Below are 24,773 nucleotides of genomic sequence, written 5' to 3'. Positions count from 1 at the left end.
ATGGCATAGGACCAGATTATCTCCGAGACCGCCTTCTGCCGCACAAATCCCTGGTTTCCTCAGGCTCCTATCAACCAAACAATGCCAGTTGGTGGGACCTAGGGGAAGAGCCTTCTCTGTGGGGACCCCGGCCGTCTGGAATCAGCTCCCCCCAGAGATTCGCACTGCCCCTACCCTCCTTGCCTTCCGAAAGAATTTAAAAACTCATCTTTGTCGCCAGGCCTGGGGTAATTAGATCTTCCCCCTGACCACCAAATGTTTTCAGCATAGGTTATTGAGTGAATGTTAATGAATGTTTTCTTTAAATGTTTTATTATTTTTTAAAACAAATTAATTGTATTAATTGGATTTATTGTAATGTTATGTCTACTATATATGAGTTGGCCTTCTCCAGGTCCCATTGACTAAACAATGCCGTTTGGCGGGACCCAGGGGAAGAGCCTTCTCTGTGGTGGCCCCGGCCCTCTGGAACCAACTCCCCCCAGATATCAGAATTGCCCCCACCCTCCTTGCCTTCCATAAGCTCCTTAAAATCCACCTCTGTCGTCAGGCATGGGGGAATTGAGATATTCCCTTCCCCCTAGGCTTATAAAAAAAATGTATGCATGGTATGTCTGTATGTATGATTGGTTTCTTAAATTGGGGTTTCTTTTTAAATTAACTTAAATATTAGATTTGTTTATATTGTTTTATTACTGTTGTTAGCCGCCCTGAGTCCTCGGAGAGGGGCAGCATACAAATCCAATTAAATGAATGAATGAATGAATGAATGAATGAATGAATGAATGAATGAATGAATGAATGAATGAATGAATGAATGAATGAATAAATAAATAAATAAATAAATAAATAAATAAATAAATTGTTGTTAAAGTGAGGCAAAACTAAATATGGAGAAGAGCAGAACTTGTACTTCTTTCTCTGCTTCTCTTTTCCTCATTGACTGTCTGTCTTACACATATACACACATTTGCACACACAGTAGCTAGGTCCCATTGTATTTATATTGAGCTTTCTAAATATATTCCCACTCTTGAATGTTTGAAGTTTTAGTATTTAGGAGAAAATGACATTTCCCTTTACCTATCATCCTCCTACTAGGCCATTACTTAGAAAAAAACAGTGCATTATTTTACTTGCTAAGAAATTGACGCCTTCAAATTTCTTCCTTCATTATAGCTATTAATATGTGAAAATGAGCATGGTATTTGTAATGAGAGCAAAGGAAGTAGGTATGAATATGTAATACTGTCTTCTTTGGCACAAATTTGTTAAACCAACAATAATTCCCCACCCTCAGACAGAAGTACTTTTCAGATTCTGGTTTTTAAGGGCCCAAGGATTGAGACATTAGACATGCAAAATATGTTATTTGCAAATAAGCATCATGCCCAGTCTCATATAGGCATTTAAATATGTCTCTATACTTGAATTTTACATGAACTATTCAATATGCCTTTACAATAAATACTGAATATTTAAGGTGATATTGTATGAACAATGGTTCTAATTTACTTTTGTAGACCAATATGTTCTCCAAATATTATTTTAAAATATTATTCTATTAAGGAGAATTAATTTTATATTAAAGTTACTTTTAGACATAAAATAAAAAATAATGTCACAACAAGCTAATACATGATTGTTCTTAACTGAACTGGCTTCACCACTGAATTTGGGTTTTAAAAAAAGGACAAGTTACTGGCTATTCAAATGTATTATTTCTGTATTTTACACTGACAAGACAGAAGGAGAATATTTCTGGGATTTTCTGCTCAGATACCAATAATAACTTGGCTTACCTTGTGTGTTGGTATCATGATTGAGGAGGAGGCATAGCATCTGCTCTTCCTTGTCATGCATAGAAACATAGAAGACTGACGGCAGAAAAAGACCCCATGGTCCATCTAGTCTGCCCTTATACTATTTCCTGTATTTTATCTTAGGATGGATATATGTTTATCCCAGGCATGTTTAAATTCAGTTACTGTGGATTTACCAACCACGTCTGCTGGAAGTTTGTTCCAAGGATCTACTACTCTTTCAGTGAAATAATATTTTCTCATGTTGCTTTTGATCTTTCCGCCAACTAACTTCAGATTGTGTCCCCTTGTTCTTGTGTTCACTTTCCTATTAAAAACACTTCCCTCCTGAACCTTATTTAACCCTTTAACATATTTAAATGTTTCAATCATGTCCCCCCTTGGGTGAATCCTGCTTATCATTTATATGCATCATCTAAAATTGTGTAGTTCTTTTAAAAACCCTTTTTATTGAAAAACAGTTTTCTCCAGAAATATCTACCTGTGACATAGAGATAGGTATCAACACATCTCCAGGTCAGGGATGGGTTCCACTTACTTTCCCTACCAGTTCTCATCGCATTGAAACTGTGTGAGTGAAGTATCGGCCTACGTCACATCAGGGAAATGACACTTTATGCATGCGCAGAAGCTTTTGCACATGTGCAAAAGCTTTTGTGCATGCACAAAGGGTTTTGTGCCAGCCGCTTTCAAGCAGCAGTGACCAGAGGACTGGTTTGGGGGTGTGGTCAGCCAGCCATCGCTGCCAGTTTGGCGACTGAGGGCAAATTTTCCGCCACTGGTTTCGGCCAATCGGTACGAATCAGCGGCAGCCCACCACTGCTCCAGGTATGTTGTTGCTTGCTATTTTCCTTGATAGAGATAAGCTACACCCATACACTAGAGCAGTGATGGTGAATCTTTTTTCCCCTCAGGTGCCAAAAGAGCATGCCTGTGCATTATCGTGCATGCATGAGTGCCCATGCCCATAATTCAATGCCTGAGGAGGGCAAAAACAACTTCCCCACGCCACAGAGGCTCTCTGGAAGCCAGAAACTGCCAACTTCTGGTGGGCCCTGTAGGCTCATGTTTCATCCCCTCCCCAGGGTCCAAAGGCTTCCCTGGAGCTGTGGGAGGGTAAAAATGCCTTCCCCCATCCCTCCGGAGGCTCTCTGGAAGCCAAAAATGCCCTCCCAGGGCCGCTCTGCAAACTAAAAATCAGCTGACCAGAACACAGATCCACGTTGGAGCTGAGCTAGGACAATGGCTCACATGCCAGCAGATATGGCTCCGCGTGCCACCTGTGGCACCCATGCCATAGGTTCGCCACCACTGCACTAGAGGCTAAATATACTTGTGGGATTAATAGCAATGCATACTATGGTGACATTGAATCCTGTTTGTTTGAATTGTTTTCCTCCTTATTATAATATTATAAATAGCTGCCTATGATTATAATACAAATAATTTCACTCTTTGCTAAACAGTCATACAGATTAAAATCTCTTTTTGTATTGTGTTTCAGCTCACAATACCGAGAAGGATAGTTTATTACTCAATTAATTCCAGCTGGTGTATGTCTGGAAAAAACGTGAGATAAATCCTTCACAAAATACAAGTAGTCCTTACAAGAGTTTATTTAGCGACTATTCAAAGTTACAACAACACTGAAAAAGTGACTTATGACCATTTTTCACATTTTCAACCATTGCAACATGCCCAGGGTCTTGTGATCAAAACTCAGGTGTTTGACAACTAACTCATTTTATCGCAGTTGCTGTGTCCCAGGGTCACTTGATCGTCTTTTCTTTCCTTCTTACAGGCAAAGTCAGTAGTGCAGCCAAATTCACTTAACAACCATATTACTAATTTAACAATTACATTGATTCACTTAGCAAGAAAGGTTATGAAACTGGGCAAAACTCCTTAACAAATGACTCATTTAGTAACAGAAATGTTGGTCTCAATTGTGATTGTAAGTTGAGGACTACCCGCGTTTTATATTGGCTATTATTTTTCTGATTTCTTATTGATGGGTTATAAATTAAACCTAAGGTGCAGATTTATTCAGCCTTCTTTTTGATCTTGAAGTTTTTATCCACCACACTTACGAATTTTGCAAAATCCTTGAAATGGGTTCACTTCAAAGTATTATTTCTTTCTCTACAGATAATCTAATCAAAGCTATCTTGTCAGCAACAAAGAATTACCACATTACTCCAACCCTTGACAGGTGAGTAGATTTACTTGTTCTGGTCTGTGAGATATATGTATTGATTCTGAATTAATAAGGATTTAATTTAATCTATTCAATTTCTATGCCGCCCAATCCCGTAGGACTCAGGATTAAAGAAGAGTTCCTATTACAGCTCTTGGAATTGATAAAATAAATATTTTTCTACAGCTGATGTAATGGCATTTGGGAATGACACTGGGAGAATGTCTAGGGTAGTGTTTCCCAACCTTGGCAACTTGAAGATATTTGGACTTCAACTCCCAGAATTCCCCAACCAGCGAATGCTGACTGGGGAATTCTGGGAATTGAAGTCCAGATATCTTCAAGTTGCCAAGGTTGGGAAACACTGGTCTAGGGAATGGTCAGATAAAACACAACATAGTCCACACAGGAATAATAGATGGGAAAAAAGCTCAGAAGAGGACCTTAATAATTTCTTGGGGTGCAAAGGAGATGGACGGGGCATTGTACTTTCAGATTTAAAAGGTTTTGTAAATGTTGTCTTACAACAAAGTAAAATTAATTGTTCTGGATGGATTTCCTGATTGGTTTATCTGCTAAGGCTGACAGCTTTAGAGTTTGATTTTTCTAATGGCAATTCAATCTGTTTTGATTGCATTCCTTTCAAAATAAAAGCCCATTTTCTTTCAAGCACTTTCTTTCAATGAATTCTTTTAAATATGAATTTGTAATATTTGACAACGTTTTATTTGATAGAAAGTTCATTACTTTTTCATTAACCAACCCTCTGCCGCACGAATCCCAGTGACCAATTAGGTCCCACAGAGTGGGCCTTCTCCGGGTCCCGTCAACTAAACAATGTCGTTTGGCGGGACCCAGGGGAAGAGCCTTCTCTGTGGTAGCCCCGGCTCTCTGGAACCAACTCCCCCCAGAGATTAGAATAGCCCCCACCCTTCTTGCCTTTCGCAAGCTTCTTAAAACCCACCTCTGTCGTCAGGCATGGGGGAATTAAGATATTCTTTCCCCCTAGGCTTCTATAATTTATGTATGGTACGTTTGTATGTATGATTGGTTTTAAAATAAGGGTTTTTAGCTACTTTAGTATTGGATTGTCGCATGTTGTTTTTATCACTGTTGTTAGCCGCCCCAAGTGTACGGAGAGGGGCGGCATACAAATCCAATAAAATGATATGAAATGAAATAACAATCTGGCAGCAAGGGCTAATTATTGGATTTTTTATTACAGACCCTCTAGGGCTGAGTTAGTGATGTGCATTTAGATTAAGTGCATTTAGATTAAGTGCATTAAATATTTTCCGGAATGCTATATGCCCAGATTTCTTTGCAGCCTTCAGTTACATCGGGACCTCAACTCCATTATAGTCCTGCTGTTAGATATTATGGAAGTTACAATGTGATGCATCTGACAGGTTGAAGAATGCTGCTTTACATTTAATATCAAACATGTTTCAATTTCATAGTTGTAATAAGTACTACTTCCACATGGTTAAACAGAACACTACCTTCTAGCGCTCTCTGAAATTAACTTTGTACCAAGTTTTTACACTTTTCTGTATTTTCCATTAATCATTGTTCTGCCAGATTTTCTCTTCTCCATCAGATGTTCCTCATTTTCTAAAGCAAATGTTCATGACTTATCTTGCATTGCCAAAGACACTGAAAAATCAACATTCTGATTTGTGAAAAAAATGTGAACAATCCACTGCATAACAAAACACTGGGATTAATTTACTGCAGCTGGGGCATATTTGCAATGAAATTGAGAGAGAAAGGAATAGAAGAGATTCAGGAAGTGTGTATACAGGTGAGGAATGAAGGTTGTACAAATAGCAATAAGTGACTTATCAACAGTAGTGAAATTTATGAAACTAGCTTTCTCAAAAGCTCAATAAACAATCATTTTATTGATTGGACAAAAACCCTTCCACCATTTTATGGATGCTAAATCCCATCGTCATTTATGCGTTAGGCTATTTCACATGGAAAAAAAATCTGATTCACATCTAATAGATATATGAATATTCTTCCCATTAATTCATTACATTGAGAGGTTGTTACTACAGGACAGGAATTGGCAACATTTCCTTGGCTAGGATCAGAGGCTATGCCACCATCATCATTTCCTCTTACTTCTCCACTTTGCAATTCAATCTCACTGGTACCAGGCAGAAGACATTTGAACTAAGGGTGTCTAGTGAAATCATCACCAAAATGACTTTATGCCCAAGGTGGTGGAGAGTGCTCACATGAGCAGCCGAACAGCTAGGTGCTCTCTCCTCCTCCATCATGATACATATTTTTTATTGGGATTGTGGGCTGGATAACTTTGGGTAATGGGTCACAACCAGCCGATGAACAGTATGTTGTTAACCCTGTTCTATGGTCATAATTTTAATCAAGTCCTGTTTGTCAACTTTTTCCAGTTATGGGATTGAAGTAAAACCACTTTCTCATCCTAAAATTGAAGATAATTTTTGATTAACAATAGGGATGAAATAAATCACATTAAGGTGATAGGAGACTAGAAACAGATTAACACTGCCTTTCTCCATTAAGGTGGTGCTTTTTAGGAAAGGGTTCCATTGATTAGTGTCAATGTAAGATAGGGATAGTAGCAATTATGGTTTTTTTAAATGATTTTAATTCTATACCTAATTAGTTTAAGTTGGCTAGGATAATTAATGAGGCAGCATACACTTAAATAAATTAATGATGTAATCAATAAAAAGAAATACATTTAGTAAAGTACAAGAGGCAAATTCAGGCACTTTGTTAGTTGCTCCCAAATATTTTTAATGGTTGTTATGTTACTATATCTTGATAATTGGCAGTCTCCTATTATTTTGTTTATGGCCATGCTCTTTTAAGACTAATTACAACATTTTTCCACACATCTTTATATATATGGCAGATACAGTCAATATTGGAGAGATCAGGGACTGCAATCCAGCCATCTGATCTTCAGTAAAGTTACGGAAGTCAAGTTATTTTGTAGGCAGGGTAGCAGATTTTAAGAATCTAAATGGAAGTAGATAACCTTCAAGAAAGAAAGTCACTTAATTTCCAATACTTTTCAAACCCAAGAAATGGTCTGAAATTGTAATTTTGGAACATTTACAGCCTTTTGTCAGGGATTGTGAAAGAATTTTGTATTATAGATTATAGATCAAAAAATAATCATCATATTTCAAACATTTTGCTGCCAAATTTTGGTGTGCAATAATCTTCTTGTGCTGAGGGTATATTTGGCATATGAACTGTCTAATTTACATCATTCTACAGTATTTCAATTCTTCCTTTCTTTCTCCATGTTTTGATAAAATAGGAGTCTCTGTGTTGAGAGGGCGTTATTGATATACAGAGGTTTCGTTATCCAAACTAGGTATGGTAATATCATTGGCACTGACGGTGTTACCTACCCATAATTTGAGTGCTAAAACATCTGCAAGAAATCAACTAAGTTCAGAAAGTACCAAGGACCTCTCATTTCATCCCTGACCTATAAATATTCTCCTTTATTGGTATCCATGAGAAGCTACAATCATTTGAAAGTAACTTTCAAAATGTCAAAATGTTGCAAAAAGATATCCAGAGAAATCAAATTGATCCTATTAAAGGTAGTCCTCAACTTACAGTCACAATTGAGCCCAAAATTTATGTTGCTCAGAGAGACATTTGTTAAGTGGGTTTGTCTCATTTTAGGGCTCTGCTTGCCAGAGTTATTAAGTGAATTACTGCAGTTATTAAGTTAGCAACACGGCTGTTAAGTGAATCAGACTTCCTTATTGACTGTGCTTGTCACCAAGGTTGCAAAAGGTAATCATATGACCCTGTGATCGAATAGAATAGAATAGAATAGAATAGAATTTTATTGGCCAAGTGTGATTGGACACACAAGGAATTTGTCTTGGTGCATGTGCTTTCAGCGTACATAAAATACTGCAACTATTATAAATACAAATCAGTAACCAAGTGTCTGAATTCTGATCATGTGACCATGGAAATGCTGTAACAGTTGAGTGTGAGAAATGATGATGTCACTTTTTTCAGTCCCATTGTAACATTGAACAGTCACTAAATGAACAGTTGTGACTCAAGGACTACTTGTATTGCCACAAGGAAATGGAAAGGCTCTGTTATAAATCAAAACCTGACTATTGGCCAAGGGCTAACTGTGGAAAAGATCATAAACTCTTCATGTGCAAGTTCTGAGTTAGACTAAAATATAAAAATAGGACCAACCAATTTCTACATGATAGACATAACCTTATTATATGTCACCTTCCAATACCAATTCCTTCATTGCATTGCTGTCAAGGGTCATTCTCCTAATTGTGAATTAACTACTTTCTGATTTTTTTTTTATGAGAGATTGGCTCAGATCTGGACCAGAAATATTTTTATGCCTATGCATTTTGATGTTTGACCAGCTGCTCTTCTATTTCCTTTCCAGTCTTAGCTGCAGACGATGTATTATTGTGGGAAATGGTGGCATTCTAGCAAACAAATCTCTGGGCTTGAAAATTGATGACTATGACATTGTTATCAGGTGAGTTGCTTCAGCAAAAGAGAAGAGAAAATATTGTACTGGGCCATTTCCCTATTTATAGTAATATGAATGACAGCTGCACATTGGTCATCTAGGTGTTTATATTCTGTGTTAGCAAAAACTTCAGAAGAGAAGGATTTAGGGCTAGTGATTTCTGACAGTCTCAAAATGGGTGAGCAGTGTGGTCGGGCAGTAGGAAAAGCAAGTAGGATGCTTGGCTGCATAGCTAGAGGTATAACAAGCAGGAAGAGGGAGATTGTGATCCCCTTATATAGAGCGCTGGTAAGACGACATTTGGAATACTGTGTTCAGTTCTGGAGACCTCACCTACAAAAAGATATTGACAAAATTGAACGGGTCCAAAGACGGGCTACAAGAATGGTGGAAGGTCTTAAGCATAAAACGTATCAGGAAAGACTTAATGAACTCAATCTGTATAGTCTGGAGGACAGAAGGAAAAGGGGGGACATGATCGAAACATTTAAATATGTTAAAGGGTTAAATAAGGTTCAGGAGGGAAGTGTTTTTAATAGGAAAGTGAACACAAGAACAAGGGGACACAATCTGAAGTTAGTTGGGGGAAAGATCAAAAGCAACATGAGAAAATATTATTTTACTGAAAGAGAAGTAGATCCTTGGAACAAACTTCCAGCAGACGTGATTGGTAAATCCACAGTAGCTGAATTTAAACATGCCTGGGATAAACATATATCCATTGTAAGATAAAATACAGGAAATAGTATAAGGGCAGACTAGATGGACCATGTGGTCTTTTTCTGCCATCATTCTTCTATGTTTCTATGTTTCTATATATATTAAATCTAGATTTTATACATATAAAATCAATACCTAGATGACCAATGTACAGCTATCATTCATATTGCTACAAAGAGCAGAAAGAGTGAAATTAACAAAAATAACAGCCATCCATTATTTAAGATTTGAATACTTGGTTCTTTTTCAGCATTTGAAATTATCCTTTGATTAGAATCCATTATTTTATCTTCATTGAAACAATCCTAATGATATGATTCTTCATCTTCCTAGTCTTGTGTCAGATGTGATCAATTTCAAGCTTCCCAAATTCCCAACCAGAGTATATTAACCTATTTTGCTTAATATTAAGCATAATTGAAAGCCAACATGCTTGTTGAAGATTTTGCATTATACATGCAGTTATTAATTCTAAAGAGCAGTGTCTCAATGGCAGAAGGAATGATTAAAGGGTTAAAAGGCTCAGCCCTCCTACTTGTTTACTGCACTACAACTGCTAAAGATTAGGAACAGCTCAGAAGGTAATAAAAGGAAAGGCTTCAAGGCTTTTCCAATGCTCTCAAATGAAAGAAACTCTTTTCCAAAATTATTTCAAAATGGGATTGTTGGCAAGGAAGATAAAAATAACTATCTTCTGGCGATTATGTCACAACACTTTGCATTTGATGTGATCTTGTATTCAATGTTTTTGACCTGCAGTTTGTTTTAATACAGGCAGGAACAGTGAACCTTGTTTTTTGCAGAGGTTATATTCCAGAGTTATATTTATAGAAAATACTCAATGTAGCTTTTAAATAAATTAAACCCTGGCCACACTAAGTTGTATTGTTTTTTTTCTCTTATGACAATAGAATAATCAGTACATAAACAAAAAGTGAACGTGTATCAGTCATCCAAAATTGTAAGTTCTGAAGGGCCTTGCCAGGATTCAATAATTATGGCCTTTCACTACCTCCTATGCATAATAACTCTGTGATCCATATGGTGATAAATTCCAGGTTTTTAAATATATTCTTTTATATATATATATATATATATATATATATATATATATATATATATATATATATATATACATACACATACATACATACATACATACATACATACATACATACATACACACACACACACACACACACCGTATATTGACTGTGGGATTTACATTGTTTTTAAATTGTTTTTAGAGGTTTTAATGTTATTTATGTGTTTTAATTTTTGTTGTGAGCCGCCTAGAGTCCCTTAGGAGATGGGCGGCTTACAAATCAAATAAATATAGAGCCGAGGTGGCGCAGCAGGTAGAGTGCAGTACTGCAGGCCACTATAGCTGACTGCTAGATCTGCAGGTCAGCGGTTCAAATCTCATCAACGGCTCAAGGTTGACTCAGCCTTCCATCCTTCCGAGGTGGGTAAAATGAGGAGCTGGATTGTGGGGGCAATATGCTGGCTCTGTTAAAGAGTGCTATTGCTAACATGTTGTGAACCGCCCTGAGTCTAAGAAGAAGGGTGGCATTTAAAAAAATAAAATAAAATAAAATAAATAAATACACATTCATATCTTTACAACAGCTGTTTAATAATAGCATTTAGCATTTAGTCTTATATATCGCTTTATAACCCTCTCTAAGCAGTTTGTAGAGAGTAAGGATATTGCCCGCAACAATCTGGGTTCCCATTTTACCAACCTTGGAAGGAAGGATGGCTGAGTCAACCTTGAGCCTACTGAGATTCGATCTGCCAAACTGCTGGCAGACAGTGATCAGCAGGAGCAACTTGCAGTATTGCTATCTAACCACTGCATCACTGAGGCTCTATTAGAGTAACAATTACGTATATGAATATTAAGAAAAAAAGGGTATAGTTTTCCCTGTCCAGTTGTGTCCAACTCTAGGACAAGTGCTCATCTTCGTTCCTTGGCTGAGGGAGCAGGTGTTGTCTGAGGACATTTCCATGGTCATATGGCCAGCATGGCTATGCACCGAAGGTGCATGTAATGCTATTACCTTCTTACCAATGTGGTACCTATTTATCTACTTGCATTTGCATGCTTTCAAACTGCTAGGTGGGTAGAAGGTGGAGCAAGGAGCAGGAGTTCTTGCAAGTTGCAAGTTCAACAGACATTTTAATTGAATTATTTACATCAGTAATTGTCTTTGTCATAAAAATACAGTGGTACCTCATCTTACGAACGCCTCTTCTAATGAACTTTTCAAGATACAAACCCGGTGTTTAAGATTTTTTTGCCTCTTCTTCCGAACTATTTTCACCTTACGAACCCAAGCAGCTGCTGCTGGGATGAAGGGGTTTCTTTTCCCCCCCTTTTTTGAAGAAAGAAAAGGGAGGGGCTGCTTGGAGTAGGAAACATTTTGCAGAGAACAACGTGCTTGCAAAGGAACTGAAAGGGTGTCTTTTTAAGAAAGAAAAGGGAAGAGGGAGGGGCAGCTTGGGGGAGGAAAATCTTTGCAGAGAACAACGTGCTTGCAAAGGAACTGAAAGGGTGTCTTTTTAAGAAAGAAAAGGGAGGGGTGCCCCCCTTGCCTTTCTTCCTTCCCACTCACCCTTTAGCCTAGCCTTGCTTCTTCCACCCGCCCCCTTTAGCTGCTCCTCCCTGCCCTCTGTTCGCCTCCCTTCTAAAGTTTGGGATTTTCCTGAAGGATTTGCACGCATTATTTGCTTTTACATTGATTCCTATGGGAAACATTGTTTCATCTTACGAACTTTTCACCTTACGAACCTCCTCCTGGAACCAATTAAGTTCGTATGATGAGGTACCACTGTATTTTAATTAATATTTAACCAATCTGTTTAAATATACTGAAGCAGAAATTATTTCCCATATAATTTTTAATAATCGATTTGCATGTATTTTAATTTTGGGTTTTATTTTTAAAAATATCAAATTTAAAGCCACAGGGGAAGGTAATAATATTTGGAATAACATTACAGCATTAGAACCTGTGTGAAACAGATGAATTTACTGCAATTAATCCAATAGCCTCTTCAAGTTCTTGAACTGTTGGACAGCCTCAGTAAGTTTTCGTATTTAAAATACATAATTAACAATAAAATATAATATATCATCATAAATGTTCATGGTTATGTTCAGTTCCACCCATAGTTACATTTAAAATGCCATCAATTTAATCAATGAGATAGGCCAGTAATTCTATTGTGAAGTTAAAGAGGAGATATTCCCAATAAGCACCACAAAATAGATTATAAGAAAAATATCAATTTGTAGTAAACCTAGTAGGAGGCATAGAATACCTCACATGAATATAGTTAATAAATTTTTTAACAAATCTGTATATAGACAAACCTCTTTCAGAACTTTTCGATGTAGTACGTCAGTATCTCTACTACTGGTTGTAGAATTTCTTACTATTTAACTAAACTTTTATTTATTTTATTTAACAATTAATATTACCAGGTCCTTGATGACTTTTTAGAAATCTACATTGTATGGGTTGAATAAATTGTGGTAATATTTTTTTTAGTTTATGAACTAATGTAATGGTTAATTCAAGTTTAACAAAGAATTGGATGCTAACTTGAAGAAAGAACACAATAACATAGGCTTCTAAGCAGGGGATTATTTAGAGAAGCTTAATTATAAATTTCCAGTCGCAAGAGTGGGTGGAACAACACCCACCCACTCATACAAATCAATATGTTTCTTGTACCAATCTACAGAATAGCCATCTGGACCAAGAATGCTTCCTGTTTTATGGATTTAATAATATGTCCTTATTTCTTAGAAAGACAAAGATGCAGTTGAATATATTCATTACCTTAAGAAAAACCAATCCATGATTACATTTGACTCTGGAATCTAGAACAAAAAGGAAAGCGTGTTTGTTTGTTTGTTTATCCTATTTCTTAACTGCCCTTTCCCCCATTTATGATATATGGATTACTACAAGTTGAATTTTTGTTGTCTTTGTCAGTAGAAATAATACCACTTGACTGCTGTTGTTTTATTGAAATCTATCAAATAATACAGTCATTCCTACCATCTTTGGCTTGTTTTTATTACTGTTGTGAGCTGCCCCGAGTCTTCGGAGAGGGGCAGCATACAAATCTAATAAATAAATAAATAAATAAATGAATAAATGAATAAATGAATAAATGAATAAATGAATAAATGAATAAATGAATAAATGAATAAATGAATAAATGAATAAATGAATAAATGCATAAATGCATAAATGCATAAATGCATAAATGAATAAATGCATACATACATACATACATACATACATACATACATACATACATTAATAATAATAATAATAATAATAATAATAATAATAACAACAATGTGTGAAGATCAGCTGGCCAGCATGCATGTGTGCGCCAGAAACCTGAAAAGTAGCTGACAATGGCGCATGTGTCCACAGAGGCTCGCCATCACAGATTTATAGTGTAAATTAATGGCAGTTTCAGGCAGTCTTGGGTTTTTTTGCTTTATTTACTGCTTATTGCTTTATTGGCAGTAACAATCCTCAACCATGAGTGTTGATGCCTTTGCAATTTTTACCATAGTGGAGTTTCCGATATTGACTTTTGCTGCATAAAAATTTGAACCCTGTTATAAATACAGTTCATAATTTTTATCTTATTTCCTGGAAGGCTGAATTCTGCTCCCGTGAAAGGCTTTGAAAAAGATGTTGGCGGCAAGACAACGATGCGGATAACATATCCAGAAGGGGCTATCCAGAAACCGGAGCAGTATGAGAAGGATTCCTTATTTGTACTGGCAGGATTCAAGTGGCAAGATTTCAAGTGGTTGAAGTACATTGTTTATAAGGAAAAAGTGGTAAGATAAGGTGTTTTTCCTCTCTCAGATTTTTCAGAGTTACTCACTTATAATTACAACACTGAGGTCCAAAGAAATGAAATGATAATTATATGTGATGACAGTGACCACAAAAGCTGCAGCTTGCAGCAGAAGTTTGGGGTGGTGCAGTGCAGGCTATTTCAGCTAACTGCTAGCTGTAGTTCAGCAGTTCAAATCTCACCACTGGCTCAAGGTTGACTCAGCCTTCCATCCTTCCGAGGTGCGTAAAATGAGGACCCAAATTGCTGGGGGCAATATGCTGATACTGTAAACCACTTAGAAAGAACTGTAAAAGCACATTTGAAGCAGTATATAAGTCTAAATGCTAAATGCTATAAGTTGCTTACCTGTAAGGACAGAATTTATATTATGACATCATCTAACATATATGGTTGCTTTGATATAATCTCAGTTTTCTGCAGAAGCGTCTGAAATATTTATTTATTAGATTTATATGCCACTCTTCTCTGAAGACATTTATATACAAAAATCGAACTTAGTTATTGGCTCAGCATTTATGCTTCTTGTATACTTATTTCTATGGGATTGCATCTGTTTTAACAATAGGTCTTGAGTTCTTCCCCAAATAACCTGGCCGTTAAGAGTTTATTAAATTCAATTATTGTTTATAAAGAAACAAGAAAGCTGGGGTGGGAACACATAACAAATAATTGATAATGATAGACCAAAAAGAGCATATTTCTGAAAACTACCTGCTGAAAAAAGTCAATAATAAGATTGATAAACGAATACAATAGCCATGAGTAATAAATTCAGACTGAAGGCTGGACAGTATATTTGAGGACTGACTAGATCAAGATGTCTTGCATCCTGAGCAATACAGTTTTTAGAAACCATATGTAAATAGATTTTTATAGAGGTTTTTCGTTTGTACTTGAATATAAAATGACGAAACTATTTTTATGTTCTCAATCTTTGTAGGTTATTTTTGTTCTTGCAAGTTACATTCTGTTCTTCGTCAATTATTTGAAACCTATACTATGCTATTTTAGCAGAGCATATTGTGTTAGCTTAATAACAAATGCAGGGAACTGTGCTTTTAGTTGGAATTATTGTCCCGTTTTATTAGGATATATCCAGCAGAAATATATTTCAGAAATACAGAACCTGCCAAGATTAGCTTGATTTATGCAAACAAGCTATTTAGTTGGCTGATTCAAATATACGTAATTCCTTGCTTCAAAAAAAAAAATATTTCATCTGCAGATTCTTCTTCGACATCTGCTTTGTGTTGGCCAAGAAGTCAAGCAAGGGCAAATGTTTATTTGCATATTGGTAATTTCCAGGTTTTCCCATCTTGCTTAAATATACCAATTTCATTAGTAATCTGCCCAAACAGATTATAAAGGAAGGTATAATCTTAATTAATGGAAGTCTGATGGTGAGTGTTAAAAGCCTGCTTGTTACACAGGCATCTGTGAGTCACATGGTACAGGGAAGGCATTGAGGATCAATGGGTTCAGTTGTATGTCATTCAAGGGAATGAGAACATGTGTGGTTCCTTGCCCTCTCAATCTATGTGTGCATCAGTTTAGTGACCAATTTATTTAGGGGATATGAATAATTATTGCTCAAAGGTGCACAGCTTAGGAAACAAAATAGGGCTTGGTGTTAGTCAAAATACTCCTAGACTTTCTTTACTGGAAGAGGATATAATAATAATAATAATAATAATAATAATAATAATAATAATAATAATAATAATTATTATTATTATTATTATTATTATTATTATTATTATTATTATTATTATTATTATTATTATTTATTGGATTTGTATGCCGCCCCTCTCCGCAGACTCATTTTATATAGTATGGGAGGCTAATCATGATTTATATTTGAAATGTGAGATACAAACTGGTTGTATGAACACAAATTGCATATTTATTGGAGGAAAATATTGCTGTCCCCATATTTCTTATTTCCACTTATATAATTTTCAGAGGGATTATTGGCCGAGTTCACTTTAGAGTCACAGAGACCTTTCAGTGTCGTGATAGTTTTGTAAAGAGGAGGACTAGAGTATAATGCAATGTAAAGTAGTAACTAATCTTTCCTTGTTGAACAGCTTCTTATGACCTCTGATACTTCCTCATTAACTATTGTTTGTCATCACACATCTGAATTCCCTACTACCATTAGACAAAAGCTACACAGAAACATGCACTTTCACCCTGAAAGCTGATGCACAGTCCAAATAGGTTAAAACTAATCCATCTTGCACCAAAGAGGAAATGGGCTCTAGATGCTTAAGCATGAGTCACAGTCACGAGGGGAAAGCAAGAGGGAGAGGCAGAAAGCAGATCTGTCAAGCCGACTATTTCCAGAAGGTATTAATACACACAGGGACTAGGACATAAATTTCCCTTTACTTCACCTCCCTTTTCTTGCGTTTGTGAGCTAACTTTGCATTACAATATGTGTCAAGAAACATTCTTGGAGGGTCCAAAAAACCCCAACAAACCCAAAAGGCATCTGCTGCAATCTGCCTCTTTATATACAGTGATACCTCGTCTTACGAAATTAATTTGTTCCGGGACGAGGTTCGTAAGGTGAAAAGTTCGTAAGACGAAACAATGCTTCCCATAGGAATCAATGGAAAAGCGATTAATGCATGCAAGCAGTGTTCCCTCTAATTTTTTGGGGGGGTGGGCGGAAAAGTATAGTGTCTGAGCAGCAGTCCCTTCGGGACTGGGAGGCACAGAAATAATAAATAAACAAACAAACAAACAAACAAATAAATAAAAAACCCACCCTGTTTTGCCTCAGGGAATTTCAAAATAAAATACTGTACTGTGTGTCTATAACAGTGAGCTCATAATAGGACAACTCTATCAATATCAAAATGCCACTTAAATAGTTGAGCTAGTTTCAAACTAAATTTTGATTTTCTTTCTCTCTTCCTTACTCCCATTCTTTTTCTTTCTCTTTTCCTTCCTCTCTTTTTTCTATCTGTTTCTCTCTCTTCCTCTCTTCCTCTCTCTCTCCTTCCCTCTCACTCTTTCCCTCTCGGCTTCTGGGCAGGTTTGGAAAACTCTGAGTTGATGATGATTTTTAAGTGAGCGATTGCTCACTGCTCAGCTTAGAGGGAACTATGCATGCAAGCCCAAAATTCATAAATATGAAGTAGTTGCAAAGCACCCACATTTTGGTCACATTACATGGGGTTGCTGCAATAGTTGTAAGTGTGAAGAAGGGTCATGAGTTACTTTCTTCAGTGCCAAGTTTTTGAATTGGCACCAAACGAATATTTGTAAGTCAAGGACTACCTGTATCTCAGTGGTAGTGGGGAATAAGGGTTGGAAATAAGGGAGCAATTTGGATGCCTGCTGGTGAAATAGGACTGAGTGGGGGGTACCAGCAGTCAACAGGTAAGTCCTCTTTTTCCCTAAAGGAAGGGGCCCTTGGACACACTGGGATCAGTGGTGTTATTCAGCCGGTTCTATCTGGATTGGGTAAACCACTAGCGCTGACTGCCGGATACCCCACCCACCCACCTATCTGTACATAAGCACTTCACATTTATCCATGTTTTTGAGGCTGTGTGCGTGTGCAAAAGGCTTTGTACATGCACAGAGGTGGTGCATGCAAACAAAGTGAGCGCATGTGCAATTGAAGTGAGTGCACTTACATTTCCAAAGCGGTAGGGAAGGTAGGTAAATACTATCTCTGGGATGGTGGATAAGTGTGCAGTTTTCTTCACAATCACCATCTATCTGCCTTTGTTTCTCCTCTCCCCAGCAAAGCGACAAGTAGTTCCCCCAGGATTTCTGATGGCTCCTGCCAGCTTCCCACAAACAACGTCAATGGGGAAGCTCTCAGGAAGTCAGAAGTTGTTCCCATCTCACTGCTTTTTTATTGGTCCTTGTCTTACTCTATTTCCTTTTATTCTTTACTCTATTTCCGAAAGGATGACCCAACAACTCATAGGTTGTTAAGTATACTACTAACATTTTCATGTCTCTTTGATATTTTGCAGTTGTCAACAATTTTTAAGTCAATTTACCTCAAATGGGATACTTATTCATTAATTAATTAATTAATTAATTAATTCATTCATTCATTCATTCATTTGAATTGAAAGGTACCTTGCAGGTCATCAAGTCCAACCCCCTGCTCAAGCAGGAAACCCTACACCTCCCCATCCAGATGGCAGTCCAATCTCCTTTTAAATATGTTGAGAGTTGGGGTGTTCACAACCTCCGCTGCCAGGCCATTCCATTGGTTAATCGCTCTCACTATTAGAAAGTTCTTCCTTATTTCCAGGTTGAATCTTTCCTTGGTCAGCTTCCATCCGTTGTTCCTCGTGTGGCCCTCTGGTGCCCTGGAAAATAGTGTGACCCCCTCCTCTCCGTGGCAAGCCCTTATGTACCTGTATACTGCTATCATGTCCTCCCTGGTCCCTGCCCAGTTTCTGCAACCTCTCTTCATATGTCTTGGTTTCTAGTCCCTTTATCATTTTGGTTGCTCTTTTATGTACCTTTTCCAGAGTTTCTGTGTCTCTTTTGAAGTATGGTGACCAAAACTGAATGCAATACTCCAGGTGAGGTTTGACGAGGGCATTATAGAGTGGTATTAATACCTCCCTAGTCTTGGAGTGTATCCCCCTGTTGATACAGCTTAAGACTGTGTTGGCTTTTTTAGTCGCTGCTGCACATTGCTGGCTCATATTTAGTTGGTTATCCACCAAGACTCCGAGATCTCTATCACAGTCATTACTGCTAAATGAGGTTCCTCCCAGTCTGTATGCGTGTTTAGGTTTTTTTTTAACCTAGGTGAAGGACTTTACTTTGTAGGTTGCATGATGTAAGAGTAGGCAGATAGGGTCCAGAAGTGGGCTTCACATAATTTAACAACCGGTTTGCCTAGTGCAGAGATGAAAATGTGAGCACTAGGGCTTGCACGTGGCTTCAAACACATGGTGATTTCCTGCACACAGCTTCCAGCATACCTTCTTGGGCAGCCATAGTGAGTAGAATGGGCACGGCTTGGAAATCAGCTGGGTTGTGTGGGTGGGGAGAGTGAGCCAGAGAGTGAAATATATAAGACGGGATAGTACCAGGGCAGGTGGACAAGCCCAGCCGGTGGTCGGAACTACCAGTTCACCTCAACCAGTCCGAACCGGCAGCAGACCATCTCTGGGTATATCCCTGTTCTCTTTTCCACCTCCTCTGGCTCCTGCACCTAGTCAGCTGGTAGCAAAGCCTGACTAGGTGAGGAGCCATTGGGTGCTCTGGAACCAAGGCTGAAATTTGTAATATTTTAATGAGGGTGACTGGTGAGGGAAGAATGAAGGGATAACTTTGACACCTGTTGGCAAAGTGGGGAGTTCCTTCCTGGAGGGAGGAGTCCCTTGGATACATGGCGGAGTGGTGGAGAATGCAGTTTTCCTTGTGGTCTGTATCTCCCTGGATTCCTCTTCCCTACAGCAAAGTGGCAGGCAGTTCCACAGGTTAGCTGAGGAAAAGGAGAAGGCTTTATCAGGGCTCTCATAAGAGGAGCCTAAACAGCATAAGCCTTTATTGCATGTGGAAAGAGGAAAGATGAGGGAACAACTGGGATGCTGGTGAGGCAGGGGGACGAACCATCTTCTTCCCTGGAGGGACAAAGCCCTTGGAGAACACTAGAAGGGCAAATGGGGACATTGTGAAAAAATAAAATTGCACCTAGCACTTTTCAATATATATGTAATTGAAAATTATATCTTCTGTCATGAAACTGCAGGCAATCCACATATGTTTCTGGGGAATTTCCCATACAGGTAAATGCTTGAATCAGGTTACAGGTGACTACAATTGGAATCAGAATCTCAGTCTTTGAAAGCAACACGATCGTTGGCAATGCATCACAAGACTGCTTCATCCTACAACCACAATCCTGGCACTCCCAGTTGTGGTCATTAAGCAATCTTCTGAGTCATTAAGAGGGTAGAGCAAAAGAGCGGATACCCTTTAAGCAAGTAGGTCTTTCAGGGCAAATGGGCTGCCTCTCAGAGAGTTTCAGACCTTCCCTTTCAGCCAGTCCCCAGAGACAAAAGGAAATCATCTCAACAAGCTGTAATAGCATGCAACCTTCCCAACAGGCTTCCCCACTCACCTTCTAAGATCAGTGGGGAAGATTGTGATAAAATTGTGTTGTGTTGCCCATTTAATATTCTAATACTAAAACCAGTGGTGTGTATCTTATTTCAGGGGGGCTCGGCGCTGGGAAAGAACAGTTTGCAAATGATGTTTATAGAATTGTGAGTTGCTTGGCAGTCAGTTGTAAGTGTGAACAGATTGCCATGGTCCTAGATCAGGATCATGTGACCGTGGGAGAGGTGGCAATATTTTGTGACAGCTGGAAGTACTTTACAGATTGTAAAACAACCTTTATGGGATCATCTTAATTTTGGACTATTGTTAAACAAATGCCTGTAAGTTTAGGAGTACCTGTATAGTACCTGTACATTTCAAAAAAGTTCATATTATTCATTCATTCATTCATTCATTCATTCATTCATTCATTCATTTATTCGACTTCTATGCCACCCAATCCCAAAGGACTCAGGACAGTTTACAAAACAATAATACAATATAAAAAGGTACAAAGCAATAAAAGAAATTTAATATACAGTGGTCCCTTGATTTCGCGGGTCTGACTTTCGTGGAAGGGCTATACCACGGGTTTTCAAAAAATATTAATAAAAAAATACTCTGCAGTGTTTTTTAACATCACGGGTTTTCCTGCGGCTCCCCGATGTACAATATTGTGCGTTTTAACTCTACTCCCCACCCACCCATCCTGCTTCTTTAAATAAAAGCTCTGCTTCCACCCCAGCCTCCCGCTCCCTCCCCTTTAATTCTCACAGCGTTGGTATGCTCCACTTGAAGCCGAGCCTTACTGCCGCCCGCCGCCGTCTCTTCTTCCACCCACCTAAGCCGTCTCCCTTAGTGGTAGCGTCCGACCTCACAGCTGACTGGCCTGGAATCCTGGCTTCGAGTCCTGGCCTGGATCCCTCTTGCCTTGAGCTTCCCCTTCCCCTGCCCTGACCCTGAGCACCGGTGCTGCCACCGCCACCATGGGAGACGCTGGCAGCGAGCGCAGCAAAGCCCCCAGCTTGCCTCTCCATTGCTCCTGCAAGTTCTGGGGCTAAGTAAAACCAGGAATGGAGGAGGGAGGGGGAGGAAGGAAGGAAGGGAGTGTTTCCACTTTGCGGAAATTTGACTTTCGTGGGCGGACTTGGAACGTATCCCTCGTGAAAGTCAAGGGACCACTGTAATATTTAAAAACTAAACCCAATAATAAAATCAATTTATTATAAAAGAGGCATAATCACATGCATACACACCATTCATACAGGTTGGCCATGAAAGATGTACAATTCATGGCCTGCTGGCCGAGCCAGGTCTTAGTGGCCTTACGGAAGGCCAGTAGGGTGGGAGCAGTGCAGACATTGGGAGGTAGTTGGTACCACCTAACGACCATAAGTTTTCTTATCTTAAGCTGCGTATGCAGGTTTAGTTTCTATTCTGTGTTGCACTTAATCTCCAAAAGAAAGGATGTCTGCACTATGTGCTCAAAAAAATCGAGATTGCAGCCGTGACAATGCAGAAGTGATCCAAAGCTTTTTATGTTCCTGTACTGGAAGTATGGAGACTTCACTGAAATTCAAAGAATTGGTTATTGCACATTAAAAAATGCCATGCTTAACAGCCAAATTCATGGTTTGTTTTGATTGATACCTAAAAATTATCTTAAAATGTCAAGGGCATAAATTGTGCAATAGCTTCATGCAGAAATGGCAATTTATTTATTGTTTATCACAATAAAAATACACTGCATATCCATGCTGATCATTGAAAATTTAAAACATGTTTTATTTGATAAATGTATATCATATTTGTGCAAATATAAAACATTTCATATATCAGTCACAGGAATTACCAGTAGTTGTGGATGATATATGTTGACACAATACCCTACAAATACTTAAACTCATGCTTCTTGAAACTATAGATTTTTGCATGTAATTCAGTACTTACTTTTTATTTTTCCTATTTCTGAAACCAATAATTTTTGAGAGATTTGCTTTGTCAAGATATTGTAGGAAAAGATGTATAAAATCTACTGGGTACCACTTTTTCTTCCAAGGAGCCTGGAATGGAGTAGAAGATCACAGGATTGTCTTACTTCTATCAATCTATCTATCAATCCTAGGTCTACAAAGCTTAGAACTACGATGCCTAAAACACGATCTAAGTATTGCCCATAAAATCATATGCTGCAACGTCCTGCCTGTCAATGACTACTTCAGCTTCAATCGCAACAACACAAGAGCACGCAACAAATTCAAACTTAATATTAATCGCTCCAAGCTTGACTGTAAAAAATATGACTTTAGCAATCGAGTTGTCGAAGCATGGCACTCATTACCGGACTCAGTAGTGTCAACCCCTAACCCCCAACATTTCTCCCTTAGATTATCCACGATTGACCTCTCCAGGTTCCTAAGAGGTCAGTAAGGGGCGTGCATAAGTGCACTAGCCTGCCTTTCTCCCCTGCACTGTTCGGAGAGTCCAATGTGGGTTGTTCTTCAGCCTCATTGGCAGGGACTGAGTTAAAAATTAACATAATTATGTCCCGCCCCCCTCTACCTCCTCAGGTTCAGTCTTAAAAACTCAGTCATAGTGTAGGGACTATGAGTTTTCTTCTCACAGTATGTGAGATTTATAGGATGTTTACTAACAATAATTTTTTCTCCTTTTTTTCCCTTTCTCTATAGGAGGAAGACCTGGATCTCGAGAACCACTGCCCTCCGGGGTATTGTTCTCCGTCTCTTCAATCCCTGAGAGGCCACTGCTCTCCGGAGTATTGCCTTGCTGAAAGGGATCGCTGGATTGGGGTCCCTGACGCCCGCGATCAGACCCCCCCCCAACCACTCTTCCAGCGCAACGAGTCTCCGAGTATCGGTTCTTACCGATCAGAGGAGCAATCAGTACACAGAATTTCCCCATGGGGGGAAATCAGCTGTAAGGCGATCCCAGCAGCTCCCAGACAGCGTTCCTGCCGATCGGCAATGGAAAAAGAAAAAAAGATCAGCTGTTCGGAGGCCCTTTGCAGCCACCTTGTTCCCGATCGCTCAGAGGAGCAGAGATCGAAGGAATTGAAGGGGGGGGTGCAGAAGGTGATTGCCCAGCTGCCCGAAGTTGCGCCCGCCATTTTGGCGCAGGGCCAAAGCCTCTGAGTCCCCCTCCGGCCGTTTGAGAAGCAGAGCTTTTCCCGCCTGATGTCACGGCCGCCATCTTGTTTGCTAAGGGGTCAGAGTGACTAGGCTCTTTTCAGCCTATCCCAGGGCCGCCATCTTGCTTCAGGGCGTTGCCAGGACAACGAAGCTATTATGGGCTTTTACCTAGTATCCAGCCAATCACGAGCAGGAAAAACAGATGACATGTTATTTAGGGGACACCAGCTTCCCTAGTCCACCATTTTACTTGCTTTTAAGCAGTAACCTCGTGTTTTTGGCTCGGTGTTGTTACAAACATGTCTCAATCCAGTCCCAGCGCTCCTGTGCCCTCCTCCTCCAAGAATAAAAGTAAGGACAAGGGGCCCAGCTCAAAATCTAAGGGGAAAAGCTCTCAGTCCTCCAATGCACTAAAGGAGGCTGAGAAGAAAATAAAGGCCCTCGAGGCCCAGCTGGACAAAGCAAAACCAAGACAAGGGCCTAGCCCCTCAGCCATGGTTATTCCACCCGTTTATCAAAGCCCGCTGGGTCCTCCTCCCCTGTCATCGGCCACCTTCGAGGGGCCTCCCTTTCAAAGCGCTGGGGGTCTTTCACCAGACCGCCCATTAAGTGCCCCCCCACCATCTGAGGGATTTCAGAGATCAGAATGGAGCAGGCCTGCCTCTCAACCTCCAGCAGCTACAGCCACATTCACGCCCACAGCAGCAGGGCTCAGGGGCTCTACAGATAACTGGCAAGCCATGTCTCCCTCGGTACAAGACATGATTGCTTCAGCTTATGCACAGGGCATAGCAATTGGGGCCCAACAACAACATCAATCCCCACTGCCACCTCGCCCCAGCAGGCAGGATATCTGGTCAGCTCCTGCACCTGCACCTTCCCTGCATGACTCTTTTCAGGAGGAGCAAGAGTTCAGAGAGGCCTTTTCAGACCCAGAGAATGAGCTGTCGGGGGATGAAGCCACCTTACCAGAACAGCCTGTATTAGCAGGCTTATTCAAGGCACCCCTTTTCAGGGTTCTCCTAAACAAGGCCAGAACCACACTAACTTTGACCAGTGCCCAAAAGACGGCTGACCAGGATGTGGGCACATTACCCGCTTCCAGACTCATTAATGAGCCTCAAAGGGACTCAGAAACTATCCCTGCAGTGCCCATATTTGCAGAAAACATAAAGAGGCCCTGGCAGCAACCAGCAGCAGCTCTGGGTCCCTCAGCTCTGGACAAGAAGCTTTACTCCTTCGATCCAGAAATAGAGGATTTGCTCCAATACCCGGCTGTGGATACCCCGGTTACCTCGCTAATTTCCAATGCCCTGGTTCCATCGGAGATGGCGGATGGTTTGCGG

The 24,773-nt window shown here is 39.4% G+C and overlaps 1 protein-coding gene across 2 annotated transcripts in view; it reads left to right on the top strand.

Annotated features, from left to right (window-relative positions):
- The window catches only part of ST3GAL3 (ST3 beta-galactoside alpha-2,3-sialyltransferase 3), a 251,254-nt gene that overhangs the window by 163,077 nt on the left and 63,404 nt on the right, over positions 1–24,773 (top strand). For both annotated transcript variants that reach the window (XM_070745047.1, XM_070745046.1), the window contains 3 exons: positions 3,972–4,035; positions 8,474–8,569; positions 13,976–14,162. In XM_070745047.1, coding sequence (XP_070601148.1) covers positions 3,972–4,035; positions 8,474–8,569; positions 13,976–14,162 — 347 coding nt within the window. The remainder of the gene's footprint in view (positions 1–3,971; positions 4,036–8,473; positions 8,570–13,975; positions 14,163–24,773) is intronic.

This window comes from Erythrolamprus reginae, chromosome 3 (assembly GCF_031021105.1).
Source record: "Erythrolamprus reginae isolate rEryReg1 chromosome 3, rEryReg1.hap1, whole genome shotgun sequence".
NCBI lineage: Eukaryota > Metazoa > Chordata > Lepidosauria > Squamata > Dipsadidae > Erythrolamprus > Erythrolamprus reginae.
This window is presented reverse-complemented; position numbering and strand designations above follow the sequence as displayed.